The 16974-nt window shown below is 39.8% G+C and overlaps 3 protein-coding genes across 6 annotated transcripts; 2 read left to right on the forward strand and 1 right to left on the reverse strand.

Moving 5' to 3' along the window:
* The first annotated feature begins 37 nt into the window (after nt 1-37).
* LOC104419206 (uridine kinase-like protein 5) lies at nt 38-5046 on the forward strand. 3 transcript variants are annotated; one of them, XR_005546645.1, is made up of 14 exons: nt 39-450; nt 583-674; nt 1462-1531; nt 1616-1731; nt 2050-2146; nt 2659-2738; nt 3007-3201; nt 3370-3453; nt 3546-3606; nt 3871-3931; nt 4402-4495; nt 4600-4647; nt 4733-4815; nt 4903-5045. XR_005546645.1 is itself a non-coding variant. In XM_010030785.3 (14 exons), exons 1-14 carry the CDS (start codon nt 345-347, stop codon nt 5044-5046), a joined length of 1356 nt encoding a protein of 451 aa, XP_010029087.2. In that variant the 5' UTR covers nt 41-344. The 3 variants fall into 3 exon arrangements, 2 of the variants coding, with proteins under 2 accessions (XP_039158138.1, XP_010029087.2); XM_010030785.3 differs by having other exon boundaries at nt 41-450; nt 4575-4647; nt 4903-5046; XM_039302204.1 differs by lacking the exons at nt 4733-4815; nt 4903-5045 and having other exon boundaries at nt 38-450; nt 4600-4726.
* A 782-nt stretch (nt 5047-5828) lies between these two features.
* Nucleotides 5829-8000, reverse strand: LOC104419207 (surfeit locus protein 2). Of its 2 annotated transcripts, XM_010030786.3 has the most exons (5): nt 7682-7998; nt 7123-7220; nt 6626-6928; nt 6172-6220; nt 5829-6077 (listed from the first exon to the last, which is right to left on the reverse strand). In XM_010030786.3, the coding sequence occupies exons 1-5, from the start codon at nt 7936-7938 to the stop codon at nt 5996-5998; spliced, it is 789 nt and encodes a 262-aa protein (XP_010029088.2). In that variant the 5' UTR covers nt 7939-7998; the 3' UTR covers nt 5829-5995. The 2 variants fall into 2 exon arrangements, with proteins under 2 accessions (XP_010029088.2, XP_010029089.2); XM_010030787.3 differs by lacking the exons at nt 5829-6077; nt 6172-6220 and adding an exon at nt 6232-6442 and having other exon boundaries at nt 7682-8000.
* Nucleotides 8001-10956: 2956 nt separating this feature from the next.
* LOC104434930 (disease resistance protein RPV1-like) lies at nt 10957-12890 on the forward strand. Its single transcript, XM_039302181.1, has 2 exons — nt 10957-11712; nt 12170-12890. Exons 1-2 carry the CDS (start codon nt 11144-11146, stop codon nt 12516-12518), a joined length of 918 nt encoding a protein of 305 aa, XP_039158115.1. The 5' UTR covers nt 10957-11143; the 3' UTR covers nt 12519-12890.
* The last annotated feature ends 4084 nt before the right edge of the window (nt 12891-16974 follow it).

Raw genomic sequence — 16974 nt, forward strand, 5'->3', positions numbered from 1 at the left:
CTTTCTTCCTCCCCCATCGTCTTCCATCTTCGATCTCATCTCACCACACCTCACCTCACCTCACCTCACCTCACCTCATCTCCGCGACTCCCTTTATAAAAGGAACCGAAACTCGCAGGAGGAGCATGGAAATCCTCACGCCCTCAGCCTCTGCCGTTTCCTGTGCCGCCACGTCGCGTCCTCCGAAATCCTCGCCGTCAAAGCTAGCGAACCGCAGAAAGCCGCAACGCTCCGATCCCCGCCGCCGCCGCCGCCGCCGCCGCCTCCGCCTCCGCCTCGTGGATCTCCGAGGTCGATCCTGAGGGGTTCCCCCCACCCCCTCGCGCGCGGATTCCGGCTCGGCCATGGACTCGGAGCCGGCGGCCGCGGCGGCCAATGGCGTCGAGGATCGGCGCCCCCCGCTTCAATCCGAAGCGCCACCGCCGCCGTTCAAGCAGCCGTTCGTGATAGGTGATCGGGCGCTGCCCGTGCTTGGTTCTGGTTTTTTTCGGATGATCTTGGGCTCTTGTGTTCGCCCGTGACGGAACGGATCGTGACTCGCGGTTTCTTCTTGTGTTTTGCTTTGTTGGGCCTTCCGGTCAGGTGTTGCTGGCGGGACCGCGTCCGGCAAGACGACCGTTTGCAACATGATCATCTCGCAGATGCGTCATGAGCGTGTCGTTCTCGTGAATCAGGTGAAAGCCTCTGGTCCCTCATGGATTGACGCGTTGTGAGAAATCGCGACAGCTTAAAGAATCGTACAGTGAACGTTTCCTTTTCTTGGGGTGCGAATTATGTTTCGCGAGAAACGGTGAGATGAGCGACGTGGGGTTGTCCTATGTCGAAGCTGGTCCACAAGCAACTTACATGGCCGCTACAGTAGCCAAGCACATTGTTTAGGAGTCATGGTCCCACCATCAGGCCTTACTGAAGTTGTGGACTTATGTGGATTCCGCCTCGTGATCAGCTCTTTCTGCCATGCTAGTAATAACGAGAGTTTACGCCTTGCTTAGAATTTGAAGGAGTTCCACGAGTGTTCGTCTCTCTTGACGGGGATTCGTTGAAGCATTAAGCTCCTTTTGTTTGGAAAGGTTGAACTGATCATGTTTCATGGTTGGACGTCTCCTGAACTAAACGAATGTTCGTCGTCAAACGGATGGAGTTTCCCCTGCTCTAGTGATAGATTTGTTGGAGACACTCATAAAGCTTTGTGGAGAAAGTGGAATATAAGGATGTAATTGCGACCCATAAATAAGGCACGTGGCAGGAAATAGCCCTTTCTTCTGAGACTTAATTTTTGGAGTTAAAGAGAGAGAGAGAGAGAGAGAGATATCAAATTTTTTCATGCTATTTTTCTATGTAAGCGATTCATATATGTAGAATGTTCCATATGGGAAAGAGGAGACCTTTTTTTCTCTCCAGCCAAATTCTGCTATCCTGGAATGAATATTGATGCTAATTGCTTTGCTCTGCATCTTGCAGGATTCTTTCTACCACTCACTGAGCGATGAGAAACTGCAGAAGGTTCATGAGTACAATTTTGACCATCCGGGTGAGTTTACTGGTCAATTTGCTTGGTAAAAACTTCAAGCTTGAAGCCGCAACTATGTACCTGACATTTTCAATCATTGCTCAGATGCATTCAATACAGAATTACTCCTTTCATGCATGGAAAAGCTAAAACTTGGTCAGGAAGTCAGCATACCTTCCTATGATTTCAAGAGCCATAAAAGCACTGAAGCTGCATGCAAGGTACTAAACGTATAGGCATGTTGCAGACTATCTTTTGAGCTGCAACGTCAATCACCAGAAGCACTTTCAAGACTCCTAACTATAGCAAACTTTCAATCATCTTGGGTTAGATTATTGTCTCTTCCAAGAGAGAGTCCCTGGTTTGAGAAGAGTACCATTACCATAAAAAGTTTATGGTGGAGGAATGTCCAGTATTAGAATGACGCATGCATTGTTATAACATCTGTGAAGATCCCTTTTCTTTTGTTTTGTCACTTTCTGGAGATCCTCCCAATTAGATACGCACTAACTTTATACTGCTGTTTCTTTATTGTGTAGGTCAACCCCTCCGACGTTATAATTTTAGAAGGAATTCTTGTCCTTCATGATCCTCGAGTTCGTGATCTCATGAACATGAAGATCTTCGTTGACACAGGTCTCTTATGGTCCTTGTCCCTGTATCATTCGTACAGTAGAGTAAGTAGTTCTGCCTTCGTTTTGGGAGGATCTGACCTGTCTTTGAGCTTTGCAGCGTGGGTTTCTGCTTTTCTGAAATTAAATAGCTTGGGACTTGAAAAACCTTACCTCAATGTAATAGTGTTCTTAGACCCCTTCTGACTTTGATCACTAAAGCATATGTTTACTAGAAAGGCACATTATTTTGACGTGTACACTGGTGATCATTCATCAAAAGAAATGTTATCTGCAGTTCATAAAAAGACAAGAAGATTAGGAGTTTCCACATGAATATGCTCAATGTTTTGTTCCCATATGAACTCTTAGTTCAGCTAGAAAGTTTGTTTGTATTTACATAATAAACCTGTGGAGTTTTGCTGACCTCCTCCTCTGAACATATTTTCCCTGCATCATTAGGTGGCACAAGCTTAGCTATTCACATAGAATTGAGGGTTACAATCTAATAACCATCCTAACACTTCTTCAGTGCAGATTCTGATATACGACTTGCACGGAGGATTCAACGGGATACCATTGAAAGAGGCAGAGACATTCAAGGTGTACTTGACCAAGTTAGTGATCTCAATCCCTTCCTTATATAGATGCCATCTCAATGGATAAGGAGACGTGTCATTCCTTCAAAAAAAAAATACGACTAACATTCCCGCTAAAACAAAGAAGGGATACACTGCAAAGTTACTTAAAAAGATTCTCTCTCTCTCTCTCTCTCTCTCTCTCTATGCGCACGTGTGCGTGCGTGCGTGCATTGCAGCCCCACCACACGTCCAATAGCAACACATCAGCAAGTTGTCTTATGGGGCAATTTACTTCAAATTTCAGTATGACAGGTTTGTGAAGCCTAGTTTCGATGAGTTCATATTGCCATCAAAAAAGTTTGCTGATATTATCATCCCCAGAGGAGGAGATAATGATGTTGCAATCGACTTGATAGTTCAACATATTCATACGAAGCTTGGCCAGCACGATCTATGCAAGATATACGCTAATTTATGTGTGATTACTTCTACCTTTCAGGTATCATTCACATATCTTCAACGATTTCTTAATTTTTCTGTACGTGTTCCAGTAGAGTTCCTCTTGTACGACATGGGAAACTGCTTGTGTGTGAACTCCTCATTTATATTTGCCCAGAGACTAAAATATTAATACCACGGACTGCTTCATGACTGTTTTTATTTCCAGATACGGGGCATGCACACACTTATACGCGATGTCAGAACAACAAAACATGACTTCGTCTTCTATGCTGATCGTCTTATTCGCTTGGTAACCAATCTGGCTAGTGCTGCATTCTAGAGAACTTGAGAAGTAATCTGTCTGTTTTAATTCTTGATTTGTTGTTTGCAATTTTTTTTCAGGTGGTGGAGCACGGACTTGGCCATCTCCCCTTTTCTGAAAAACAGATAACAACTCCAACAGGTTGTCAGAAAATGCTTTCTACATTCCTTGTTGAACAGGACGACAATAGATACACTGATGCTTTACATCAAGTCTTTTCACTTGTACATATGCGTTGTTCAGTCTCTGTAGTCTGTAAGTTTCGGTTGGAAAAAATTTCTTCTTTTTGATGGGTCATCCAGGCTTGAGCGAAAGCCCTTCATCAAAATACTCGAATGGAATGCGCCAAATATCTGCTTTATGTCATAGACACTAGCGTAATTGAATGCCTTTCATTCCTCTCAGGATCTGTGTACACTGGAGTTGTTTTCCGCAAAAGGTTGTGTGGAATCTCGATCATCAGAAGGTATGTTATATCGTTTGTACATTCAATATTACGGAGTCAGCTATCCATAGTGCTAAGGGCTCATAACATTTAAGGGCTACGTGCGTATTTATGCATATTTCAAGGTTTGGCGAGTATCAAGCATAGCAGTTTGTTATTGAGTATGCAGAAATTTTTTTGCGGTGCTATGGCTGCTTCTTCCGAATACCATCAGTTCTTTTTTGGTAACTGATGGATGGCATAGTTACTGAGATGGTAATTAAGGGCACAAAGTTGCTGTCTCAACCTGGAAACCTCACCAGTCTGCTTTTACATAGCATTGAATTCTCCACTCACACCACTGTTGAGCTATTTGGTCTCCTTGTTCATGCTAAAGAGTTACTCTTTCTGCTAGCGTTGTGATCGCATGCACTAGATTCACTGAACTAACAACTCAACTAAGAGTGGCAAAAATTAAATGGATTACTCACACTTGATTGTGCATGCGCCAGCGGTGAGAGCATGGAGAACGCATTAAGGGCCTGCTGTAAGGGAATCAAAATTGGCAAAATCCTCATTCATAGAGAGGGTAATAGCGGCAGGCAGGTTCGTAAAGACAAGTGATCGGATGCACATTATTATTTCAACGACATGGTAACTATACTTTGGCAATGATATTGTGCAGCTGATCTATGAAAAGCTACCTGCAGACATCTCAAGCCGCCACGTGTTCCTACTCGATCCAGTACTCGCTTCAGGTTTGGAAACACAGAAATAGTCACCATCACGTAATAAACCAGCTGAAACAGACATGAACAGTGTGCGTAAATCCATATATTTCAGGGAACTCTGCCGTCAAGGCCATAACTCTACTTCTCAGCAAGGGTGTATCAGAGTCTAATATCATTTTCCTTAATCTTATAACAGTAAGTGAAGTTGTAATTCATATTCTTCTGAAGCCACCAAAAGCAGCGCATTTTAAGTTCTGCTGCAATTTAAATGTCACAATGCAGGCACCTCAAGGTATACATGTGGTGTGCAAAAGATTTCCGAAGATGAAGATTGTGACTTCAGCGATTGATGCATCTCTGGATGAGAATGCGCGTGTGATTCCAGGCATGGGGGAGTTCGGGGATCGCTACTTTGGAACAGATTAAAATCACAACAAAGAGGCACTGATCCAAGCACCTTTAAAAGCGAATAAGCAGGAAGGAAAATCAATGATGACATACCATATTTCACAGCCATTCTTTAAATATCAATGTCCAAAATCAAATGTTGTTAAAGTATTACTTGTAGAATTTTTACTAAATAAAAACATGGTTTCATACTATTAGATTACACAATGAATATAAATCATGCTCTGCTTGGCACTAGAATATACTCATAATATAATGTCATATATATCAATAAGAAGACCATACATCAGATTGTTTTCCCCTTTTCTTGCAGTCTTCCAGAACAAATGCTGTAACTAACACGTGCTCTTCATAGAATGTCCGAAATAAGCATGTTGTCTTACACTCTCGATTAAACAGGCAACTACAGACCCGCGGTTTAAGTAGGAGTTGCACTTCTTAACATAGGTAAGTCACTATAGAAAACAAAAACACGTATATGGCTATTGCTGGCATCTTTATTAAGGGGAAGATGGAAGAATCTGTCGGTATTCAAAGTGGACGGACAGCGTCATCTATACTTTGTACAAAAAAGAGTTTACAGCATAGATAATAATGGTCCATGCGAGTTGTGTTCCATCGATAATTATGGTAACTACTCATTTCTCATAAACAATGCTTCAGTTGCTGCCACAACAAGGAAAAGGAAAATCCATCATGGGTATTCTGAGTAGCACTTTCTGCCTACGGCTCTAAACTCCTAATTCAATTGAACTGACTGTAAGGATATTAATTGAATGAACCCTTCCTTTTGAACAACATTTAAAGGTAGAGAAAAGCAACATTCATTTTCAAATAGAAATTAAAGTTCACTGGCTTCATAATCGGAGACTTCTCCATTAACAGATCAGACAAACAACCTTGATGGAAAATTTCAAACAATCTAGTACAATGAACCTGCCAAAAAAACGAATCACTGCCTAGGGCCTCAATCAGTTGGATTTCTTCTACTTTTCTTCTTCCGTGAAGCAAAGCTGCTGGGTCCAATTTCAATCGACATCCTTTTTGTCCTGCATTTATAAATATCAACCAGGGATTCACCAACTGCTCCCCATCCCCACTAAAAGTAATCAATGAATGGGATAACTAGTGGCATGAAGTTACCTCACAGAAATCTCTTCAGAATCTTTGTCGTCAACTTCATTGAGACCATCTAGTTCAGGAAAATATTGCCAAAATTTGTTAAAAGAAACCCACAATCTGAAACATTATCTTGAAGTATAGGAAAATGAATACTGACAAGCTCGCTTTTGGTCCAATAAATTTTATGTTCTGGAAAACCGTCACAACAATTCGTTCCATTTTATCGCTAAGAAATCCTCAGTATCCTCAACATGGTAAGGCAATCATTGATTGTCATGCCAAAGTCCCCTGCCTCAGAAAATTAACATTCGAGTATTTATAACAGCACAAGCAATCCTAAGAACAATGTCACTAAAGAATACAATTCAGAAAAATACATTACTCAAGCCATGATGTTAGGTAATGGATGTCGTGATATGAGTTAACCATCACTCACTATATAGTACATAAGCTCAATACTCATAAAAAAAAATACCTGTTCCATCGGCTTCTTCATCACTGTCTTGCCCTGACTCTGCATCAGATCCCCATCTATCTCCCCCATCATCAAAGTCCCAACGATCTCCAGCCGGAGGCATCCAGAAGTCAGCATCCTCTGTGTCACTGCTATTCTCAGCAGAGTCTCTGACTTCCGAAATAATTTGACCAGCGGACTTCTGCTTTTCCTTCTTCTGCTTCTTATCTGAATTGTCTTTCTTCTGTTTCAATGCCTTTTTTGGCTTTTCATCCACTTCTTCCATCAACTTGTTCGGCGTCAGCTTTTCCATTTCCTTCTGCTCTGTTACCAGATATCACCATGATCATTATCACGTAAAACTTCAAACATCCCCGTCCTCTCAATTTGTCAAGATAAAAATATAAACCTCAGTGCTTTCTAACAGTATAAGCAACCACATAGTGTGACATCCTACATTATCTCATGCATAGATTTCCAAACCTACTGATTATCAAACTGAGGGTAAACATACAAACCTAATTTGTTGAGGAACCGTTTCCCATTGATATGCTTCCATATATGCTCCTCCGATTTGTTCACTGTATCTCCAGTCAATTTGCACACTAACTTTGAACTGAAAAGCAGAATAAGCAGAGAGCCGGATCAGCATTGAGATTTCCATTCCCCTCCCTCATTGGCAATGAGGGAAGGGCAGAAAATAGACAATCATCCAATTATTTGCATTTCAGACAATTCAATCTCTCAGGACTGAGTGTCAAGAAACAAATATAAAGAGCATCTAATCTAGACTAGGATTCAATCCATCCAAGGAAGCCAAATTTCTCATGCTATTCATAAAATATATTGACAACAAAATTCAGTATAACAAAACAAAATCTCCCCCACCAACGAGAAACCAATAAGTCAAATTCATCTGTCAAACCCGAACTAGTTCAGCTAAGCTTTCAATATTCCACCTCCAATACACCCAAAATCTGAAACGAATAAACACCCTCCATCCACTTTCTCCAGCTCCTCGGCCACCAAAAAAAAAAGGGGGGAATGAACATGTAAAGGAGTCATCTTTTTTATTACCGGGAAAGCGGGTCTTGCTTGAACATGTTGAGGGGAGGCTTATTGCGGACCAGGGCGAAGTCGATGAGGCCCAGACGGCACCGCTTGCTGCGGGAGTAGGGGTCCATGTCCTTGGTCAGCATCTCGTGCCCGGTCTCCACGCACTTGAATCGGCCGTTTTCGAGCTCGGTGAACGTCGGCGAGCCCAGCAGCTGGCTCCCTTCTTTCTCCGCCTTATTGTCCTCCGCCGCCCCCGCCGCCGCCGACGGCGTCGCCATTGTCGCTTTTCACAGAGAGAGAGAGAGAGAGGACGGTGACGTGGCTTGCCGCTTCGAATGATCTGCCGGTTGATATTGGGAACGAAGAAGGGAAAAAACGGAGGTTCGATGTGGAGGGAGGGAGGGTTGTTCAATGTTGAACGGGCCGGGCCAGCCATGGCACGGCGGCCCGTTTGAGTTTTCGGGCTTTGACGGCTGCCAGGCCCATTTTTAAGGGTTTTTTGGGCCCAAAGGGAATTTCGGCTACTTTTTGGCAATTTTGTGGGCCTGGCCCTTTGGGACCATGATCCATGGCCGTTGATCATGGGGGAATCAGTTCCCAGTCCGATCTGGTTCTAGTCAATCCAATGAAATCGATCGCTATTTTTTATCTTATTGTCCAAAGCATGACTAGAAACAAATTTAAAGTTTGAGATTAATTTTATGCTTCCATTTGAATATCTTATAGTCCAATTATAGGCTCCTATTGGAGGTAAATGCTCCAATGATTGAATTTCTATCTCGTTTTCTCCCCCTGATGATTCATACTTTTTAGCCATGCGGGTAGTTGTGATAGATGGAAAATGTTCTAATAATGTACTGTGCATATCGAGGTTGCAATTCAAAGGACCAAATAGAATTTTTTTTAACTCTATAACTACAGCATCATCATTTGGGGTTGAAGATTTTGGTAATCAAAAGCATTGAATACAGGACTATTCCAAGACAAACATAAGGAGCTAGCTTACATCAAATGATATTAGATTGCTTGTGAGTAAATAAAAATTACATAAGCAATGGCTATTTTAGTTCCAATAAATGCTCATGGTCAATTAGGGATGTGTAAAAAAGACTACTTGAACTAGGAACTGTCTTAACAAGATCAAACTGACTAATTGGTTCCCGGTTTCTAAAAGTGGAATCAATGTCCAAACAATCTGGTTTACAATTGTCCATTTTGCACGCTCTTAGTTGATCATGAGCATTTATTGGAATCAAAATAGTCATTGCATACGTAATTTCTATTTACTCACAAGCAATCTCATATCAATTGATGAAGCCAATTCATTACGTTTGACATGGAATAGTCCCGTGTTCAATGCTTTTGATTACCGAAATCTTCACCCCCAAATGATAATGTCGTAGTTATAGAGTTTAAAAAATTGTATTTGATCCTTTGAATTGAAGCCTCGTTATGCACAGTACATTATTGGAGCATTTTTCTCCAGTCGATGAGTCACAACCACCGGCGAGGCTGAAAAAAATCAATCATTTGGGGGAGAAAACGTGACGGAAATTAGGCACGCGTTGGTCAATCTTTATGGTAAGGACATTTGATTGAGACCAAATTTCCATACATCTTTCATTCCCTTTTTACTTTCAATTCATGTTCATCAAAGTTTCTATGTGTTGTGAATTCATAATTCAAAAGCCTTTTGGACATTACCTCTAAATATCACTACTTCCTTCTAAAAGTAAGCCTGGACACTTCATTCCCTTCTTTTCTATGCTTTTTCCTAAATTATCTTTTATTTTTTGAATATTTCGCATACTTCTTTTATCATTGTTTTACTGACTTTTCAAGAGTTGAATGATATGCCAACAAAATTGTAATAAAAAAATGACCCAGAAAAGAACTTAAGGACAGTGTACAAGTATTTCATATATCATTAGTAACTTAATACTAACGCGTTATGCTCATTTGGTGTCATTTAACGAATTATAACTCTATTTTGCAGACAATTTATCAATCAATAATTTAAATTTGAAAGTTTGAAGTGAATAGCTTGGTAACATCATATCATAGATTTGTCTTATATAAAATTATTGGCATTTGGGGCCAACACAAAATAAATAAGAGAGAAATGACAACGACCATTTGTTCATCTCTACCTTGCATTTCCAACATCATTAAGAATATGACAATTTTAAATAAAATTAAAATATGAAATCACAAAATTTGAATGAAAACATCAAAGAAGTGAAGCAAACAACCCGAAACGAATAGAGAAGCAACATTCACACAAAAAGAGAAAAGAGGGAGGGAGGGAAGGAGAACAAAGATGGTCTAAGATTGATTGAAGTTAAGTAAGAGGGAGAGTACCTAGTTCCGAGCCGTTTGAAGAGAGAAGAACGTATCAGCTTGTCGGAGAAGCTCGAGTTTGCTTGGAGAAATAAGTTAAAAGTCCTCGAAAAATGTTTGGATGCATGTTGGGTGGAAATGATGTTAATGGAACTTAATTTCATTGATAGACTTAATTATCGTTCATTCTATTCATCCTTAAAAAGGAAGTAAGGCCAATTGGAAGAAAAGTGCAATTTTCGCATTTCCTCTCATTTCTATGCACTTTTAGAAAGAAATAAAATGTGGGCCCAAAAGGAAGTATTTCCCTTTCATTTAGAATCATTTTCATTGACTTCCTTCATAATCAAAACAACTGATCAATTGAAAATTTTTCCTCGATTAATGTTTTAGATTTAGTTAATTTTACATATGAGCAATGCCTAAAACTCAAAACCCGCCAAATTAAAAACGTGATTGATGGAAATTCCCTCCAATTAGGAAAGTGCACACATCTGGAGGATCTGGTTTATTGGGCAACAATTACATGACACTTCATTAGTTTGGCCAATGGACATGGGAATACATAGAAGGGGTTGTGAAAATGAGGTGGTGGAGATAGTTAGGGTTGTTTATGTATTAGGATAAAAATAATAATAGCAAGGTCGAAGATTATGACAAGGATTAGGCATCGTGTGAGCTTATATCCAGAGGAAGATGCTTCCATGGAGTTACCTACGTAATTTCAATATCTTACCTTGAAATGAAAGAATTCACCTTCAAATATCATACACATGCGTGAAGTTATGTAATTGTTCAAATATGTTTTAAGGAAGTCGATTAATTACAATGTAATTTGTTTAATTTCAAATTTATGTTTCTAAACAAGTAAATGATGTGGGCTTTTTGGGGGCCTCTTCAGGGCCACCTAATCTTCTGCACAGAGAAATAGAGAAATCAAGAAACATAAATTTTATCATGTGAAATGATGTTAGCTTACTTAACTGAAGGTCGTGTCTTTATTACCTAGGGAATTAACGAACACGTTATTCGGAGCCAACAAGCATTTGCAGAAAAGCATTCTAAAAGCGTCTTTCGTTGTTCAACAATCCTTTTAAGCAGCAAAAAAGGATCTTTCTTTTCAACTTTCCCCCTCAGATCACCATGGACAGAGGGCAGAGTCAGGGAAAGAAAAAGAGGGCAGAGGAAGAGAGCACTGAAGGAGCATCCACTTCTTCATTCATCTCTCCAGAAGCCACAGGTGTAGGTAGCGGTCAATATGACGTGTTCTTGAGCTTTAGAGGCTCGGATACCCGCAATACTTTCACTGATCACCTCTATCACAGTCTGATCAAAGCGGGGACTATACCGCTTTGCGTGTTCAGGGACGAGAACAGCATCCCAATTGGTGAGGAATTTGGTTCAGAGATTCTCGATGCCATCGCACGGTCTAAGATTTCGATCCCCATCATCTCCGAAAATTATGCTTCGAGCAAATGGTGCCTCCGTGAGCTCGTTCATATCATGGACTGTAAGAAGAGCGCGTCACACATAGTGTTGCCTATATTTTACAAAGTTTCCCCATCCGATGTGCGGCATCTAAAAGGAAATTTTGGAAATGCCTTCCATTCAAGTCGGGAACATTTTGATGAGAAGGATATCCAAGAGGGGCAACAAGCACTTAATGAAGTTAGTCACTTAATTGGATGGGAATCTCAGAAAATTGCGAATGGGTACTTTACTGAACTTTTCTTTTTTGATAAGTTTTCTTCTTCACGCAGAGTTGAGGAAATGCAGATGAATTACTTTTACTGTAAGCTCAGAAAAGATCCCCAAAATAAATAGCCGTAATGCCTCGAAGACAACAAACACCAGTACGCCCCAAGATGTCCCTTAAAACTAAACCAACGACAACTAAAACCAAAGCATCCCATAGTGCCCAAGAATTTACATTTTCCTCCGGTATAGAGCGAAAAAAACAAAGAAACGACGATACCTCTAGCCAATAGTATCAATCACTAAACAATAGGCCTCCTAATGACTCCAATGCTCGGTCTTCAAAGCTTGATCACCACTAGATAAAATCGACCTCCTATAGCCAACAAGGGTTAGCTCAGTTGATAAGGATAGAATACTTTGCATAAACTATGTCTAGGTTCATAACTTCTCATTGTTTTTGTTGTTTGACAGGCATGAGGGAAAATTAATAGAACATGTGGTTGAAAATGTTATAAGCAAGTTACGGGAAGATTTTCAGCTGGATGTGTCTAAGCAACTAGTTGGACTTGATGATCGTATGAAGGAAATTATGAATTGGATCGACAATCCTTCCATCAATGCTCGAATGATTGGAATTTATGGCATGGGCGGGATAGGCAAGACAACTCTTGCCAAGTGCATCTACAATCAACTCTCAAATAAATTTGTGCATGTCAGCTTCCTTCCAGATGTTCGAGAAACTACCAAGGCGCCACGGTATTACGTATCTGCAAAGTCAACTAATATCGGATATACTACAGAGCAAAAGTCAAGTGTCTAGAATTGATGATGGAATTAGTATAATTCAATCTAGATTCAAAGGGAAAAAGGTTCTCATTCTTCTGGATGATATAGATGACAAGAGTCAACTAGATGCGTTGGCTAGGGAGCGTGATTGGTTTATGGCAGGAAGTGTGATCATTGTTACAACTAGAAATGAAGCCGTTCTTGATCAATCTAAATTTGAGGTAGACTACAAGTATGAATTGAATGAATTGGATAAGGTGCAAGCTTTGCTTTTGTTTAACAGACATGCATTTCGTATGGACCATTCTCCAAGGGAGTTTGAGGGTATATCTCGTGATATCATATCCAACATGGGTGGGCTTCCCTTGGCTCTTCAAGTTGTAGGTTCTTACTTGTATAAAAAAAATCGAAAAGTATGGGAAGATGTGAAGAAGAAATTAAAAAACCAACCACATAGAGATGTCCAAAAGATATTGCAAATAAGTTATGATGCATTAGAAGATGAACAAAAGCAGATTTTTCTCGATATTGTTTGTTTCTTTATTGGCAAAACGAGCGAATACGCCATGTACATGTGGGAGGACTGTGGGTTTTATCCAAGTCAAGGTATTGAAGAGTTGAAGTTGAGGTGCTTAATTAAAATTGGAGATCATGGTGAATTTCTAGTGCATGATCAACTAAGAGATCTTGGAAGGAGCATTTTTTGCCAAGGACAACCGCTTGAGAAACGTAGTGGACCATGGGATGATGACTACGAGGGAGTCCCAAAAGTACTAAGAATCAATGCATGGGTAAAATATGGCACTCCTTTCTTTTTCTTTCCCTCTTATTTTAATATATTTAATCTGATCTATTCTAATATTTCATCTAGGATGAATAGATGCTCTTACTTTTTAGGAAGAAAGATCTATATAAATATCCATTTATGTCCATCTTAGATTATTTGTGATAGCTAAATGGATTATAAGTATTTAAAGGATGAGAACGTTATACCATTTGATTCAATTTCATTGATATAAATTACATAAGTAAAGATTTGATTGACAATCGATTTAAGTTCCTTTAACTACAATTTTACACTATAAATCTCATTTACTAAAAGCATGTAATTGTCATATCTAGTTGAAAATATTGATAATCTAAAGACTACAATAATGAATGAAGATGAAGTATAAACATCATAGATAAGATAAATGAATATTTCTTGATTGAAAAAAAAAAAAAAAAAAAAGATAGCATGTGCCAATTATAATAACTGATAATGAATTCAAAACAATAAGATTGGAAAAAATTTCACACTTATCACATGTTCTTGCTTATTGGTACGGCCAGATGTATTGGTGGTAGTCCTATGATTTAGGAATACAATGTTTGATATTTTTTTTCTCCAATTTGATTTTGAAGATACCCATCCCTCTACTCTACTAGTTATATCTATCTCTTTTAATTATTATTTCCTTTTAATAGATAAGATAGCAAAAATCCCCTTAAAAGTATTTTTAGGAAAATCTTACTGTTTTTTAAGGTTTTATCACGTTGACCTTGCTCATTTCATGGATTAGGTTAGATGTATGATAAAGAGTGGATTTTCTTATAACAAAAATTTGTATCCGCTATAAGTTACTTATAACACATACAACTATTTGTCATAAAAAAATCCATGAAAACTTGACTAATTAGAGGAAATGCCATACTTATTATTATATCCATACCTTTGAGTATAATGATGCTCAGCATGAAGCCAATCTTTTAGTTAAATTATCAATGTTCATGTCATTTTATTATTATATATTGTCCATTTGGGCCGCCTCATGGATATGATTTATACACTATTGTCCAATGTCACCACGTCACTTTTTAAACGTACTTAACAAAAAAAAAAAAAACGTTTAAGTTTTCAAAGAAATGATTAAACACTTTAGAACAATAGTAAATGATGTTAAAGATATGTAGATATCTTCTAGAGATATTTAGGATATTTTCTCTAATTTTCTATATTTATTTTGATTATGCATATCTAATTTGATTTTCTTTGATTTTCTTAGACAATCCTGTAATAAAGTTTATAGATAGGCTCTCCGTATAATCTTTTCTATATATGGAAATATATTGAAAATTTCCCATTTTTTCTCTTCGGCATTATTACATTTAAATAATGAAATGAAAACCGGGTGTTTCCATAGCTACTTATAGGTGGCCCACCGGCACTCTTCAACAAATTCTTTTGAAAAATTATACAAAAGTCATGAAAATTTACAAGTAAACATTTGTATGTTGTAAAATGGTTTCATATATTTCGTAATAAATAAAAGTCAAAGTGCATGCGCTACAAAATTTGAAAGAAAAAGGAAAAGATAAAACATTGAGTTGCCTTTACCTTAGTTGTTTTAGAGCAATAACCATTTTTTTCTTTATTTTTCACGTCATTTGTTTAATTTTCGAAAAGTTCGTCAAAAAATAAAATAAATATGAGCCATATTTGTGCATGGGAAGTATAGAAAGGTTATAGATCGTGCAAAATCCAAGATTTAAGAAAAGAAAAAAAAACTAAAAAGTCAAAAAACTTGCAGAGACACCCCGCCTGGCTCCCCTCCAGGTCCCCCTCCCGGTTCCGCAAAATTTTGTGGAGACACCTCTCTTGTTTCCGTTTCCGTGACAATTTGCGGGCAGCTTCAAGCGGAACCTCCAACGACGAACTCCTTTATGAAGTGAGATGGCTTGAGTGGAGCGTCGTGCAAAGCGACTTGTCTCTTTCAATGCATCTATCGAATTTATCAGTACTGGATTTATCTTGGAGCATGATTAGAGAGTATTGGCAAGGATGGAGGTCATTCATGGTAAGATTGAGAAAAGAACGAATTTAGGGTTTTGTTTTTGTTTAGTCAATCAACCCATTCTTTGACAGCTTATTCTCCTTTTCTATTAGGCGTCAAAGCGGCTTAAAGTTCTCATGCTTGAAAATTGCCATAATTTAAGATGTACTCCCGATCTCTCGGCTTTCACACAGTTGAAGATTCTCAATTTGAGCAGATGTTGGAAATTGGAGCATCTCCACCCTTCTATTGGCAAACTCACGAGCCTCGTTTCCTTGCACTTGTATTACTGTAAAAGACTCAAGGAACTACCAAAGGAGGTGGGTGAATTAAAAGATTTAGAAGAACTTTTTTAGATCAATCTGGTATTACAAAGATTCCTATGTCTATTGGTTCTTTGAGGAAGCTGAAGACACTAAGCGCCTCAAGGTGTTACTCACTGAGAGAAATCCCTAGCTCAATTGGGGATTTACAAAATTTGCAACATCTTGGCTTGTGTTATTCTGCGATCAAAAAGCGTCCCAATGCTATTGGAAGGTTGAAAAATCTGGGCTCTATTTCTCAATGGATACCGTCATCTGGAAGGGGAAATTTTCAATCTCAATGGCACATCGATATTTAACCAGCCAGAAAGCGTTTCTCTCCAACACCTTTACCTAGGGAGCCGTGACAAGCTCCGATCGCTGCTAGAGCTTCCTTCTTCTCTCCAACACCTTGACCTAAGGGGAAAAATCTGCGAGCTTACAAGCTCCGAAAGTTGAGGAGCTCACTAGAGCTTCCTTCTTCTCTCCAAAGCCTTGACCTAAGGAATTGTAAAGCTCCAGTTAACCTGAGCTTCCTTCTTCTCTCCAAGCCTTGACCTATGGAACTGTAAGAAGCTCCGGTCGTTGCCAGAGCTTCCTTCTTCTCTCCAAAGCCTTGACCTATGGGGCTGTAAGGAGCTCCGGTCGCTGCCAGAGCTTCCTTCTTCTCTCCAAAGCCTTGACCTATGGGACTGTAAGGAGCTCCGATCACTGCCAGAGCTTCCTTCTTCTCTCCAAAGCCTTGACCTATGGGGCTTCTTCTCCAAGCTAAGCTCGCTGCCGAGCTTCCTTCTTCTCTCCAAAGCCTTGACCTAAGGGGCTGTAAGGAGCTCCGATCGCTGCCAGAGCTTCCTTCTTCTCTCCAAAGCCTTGACCTAGGGGGCTGTAAGGAGCTCCGGTTGCTGCAAGAGCTTCCTTCTTCTCTCCAAAGCCTTGACATATAAATGTGAGGAGCTCCGAGGAGCTTCCGCCAAGCCTTTTTCCTTCTTCTCTCCAAAGCCTTAACCTATGGGGGTTGTAAGGAGCTCCGGTCGCTACTAGAGCTTCCTTCTTCTCTCCAAAGCCTTAACCTATGGGGCTGTAAGGAGCTCCGGTCGTTGCCAGAGCTTCCTTCTTCTCTCCAAAGCCTTGACCGGCCGGAAGGAGTCGTTGCCAAAGCTTCCTTCTTCTCTCCAAAGCCTTGACCTAAGGGGCTGTAAGGAGCTCCGGTTGTTGCCAGAGCTTCCTTCTTCTCTCCAAAGCCTTGACCTATTAGGCTATAAGGAGCTGCCAGAGCTTCCTTCTTCTCTCCAAAGCCTTGACCTATCAGACTGTAAGGAGCTACGATCACTACCAGAGCTTCCTTTGTCTCTCCGACACCTTGACCTATCGGGCT

This window comes from Eucalyptus grandis, chromosome 9 (assembly GCF_016545825.1).
Source record: "Eucalyptus grandis isolate ANBG69807.140 chromosome 9, ASM1654582v1, whole genome shotgun sequence".
Lineage (NCBI taxonomy): Eukaryota > Viridiplantae > Streptophyta > Magnoliopsida > Myrtales > Myrtaceae > Eucalyptus > Eucalyptus grandis.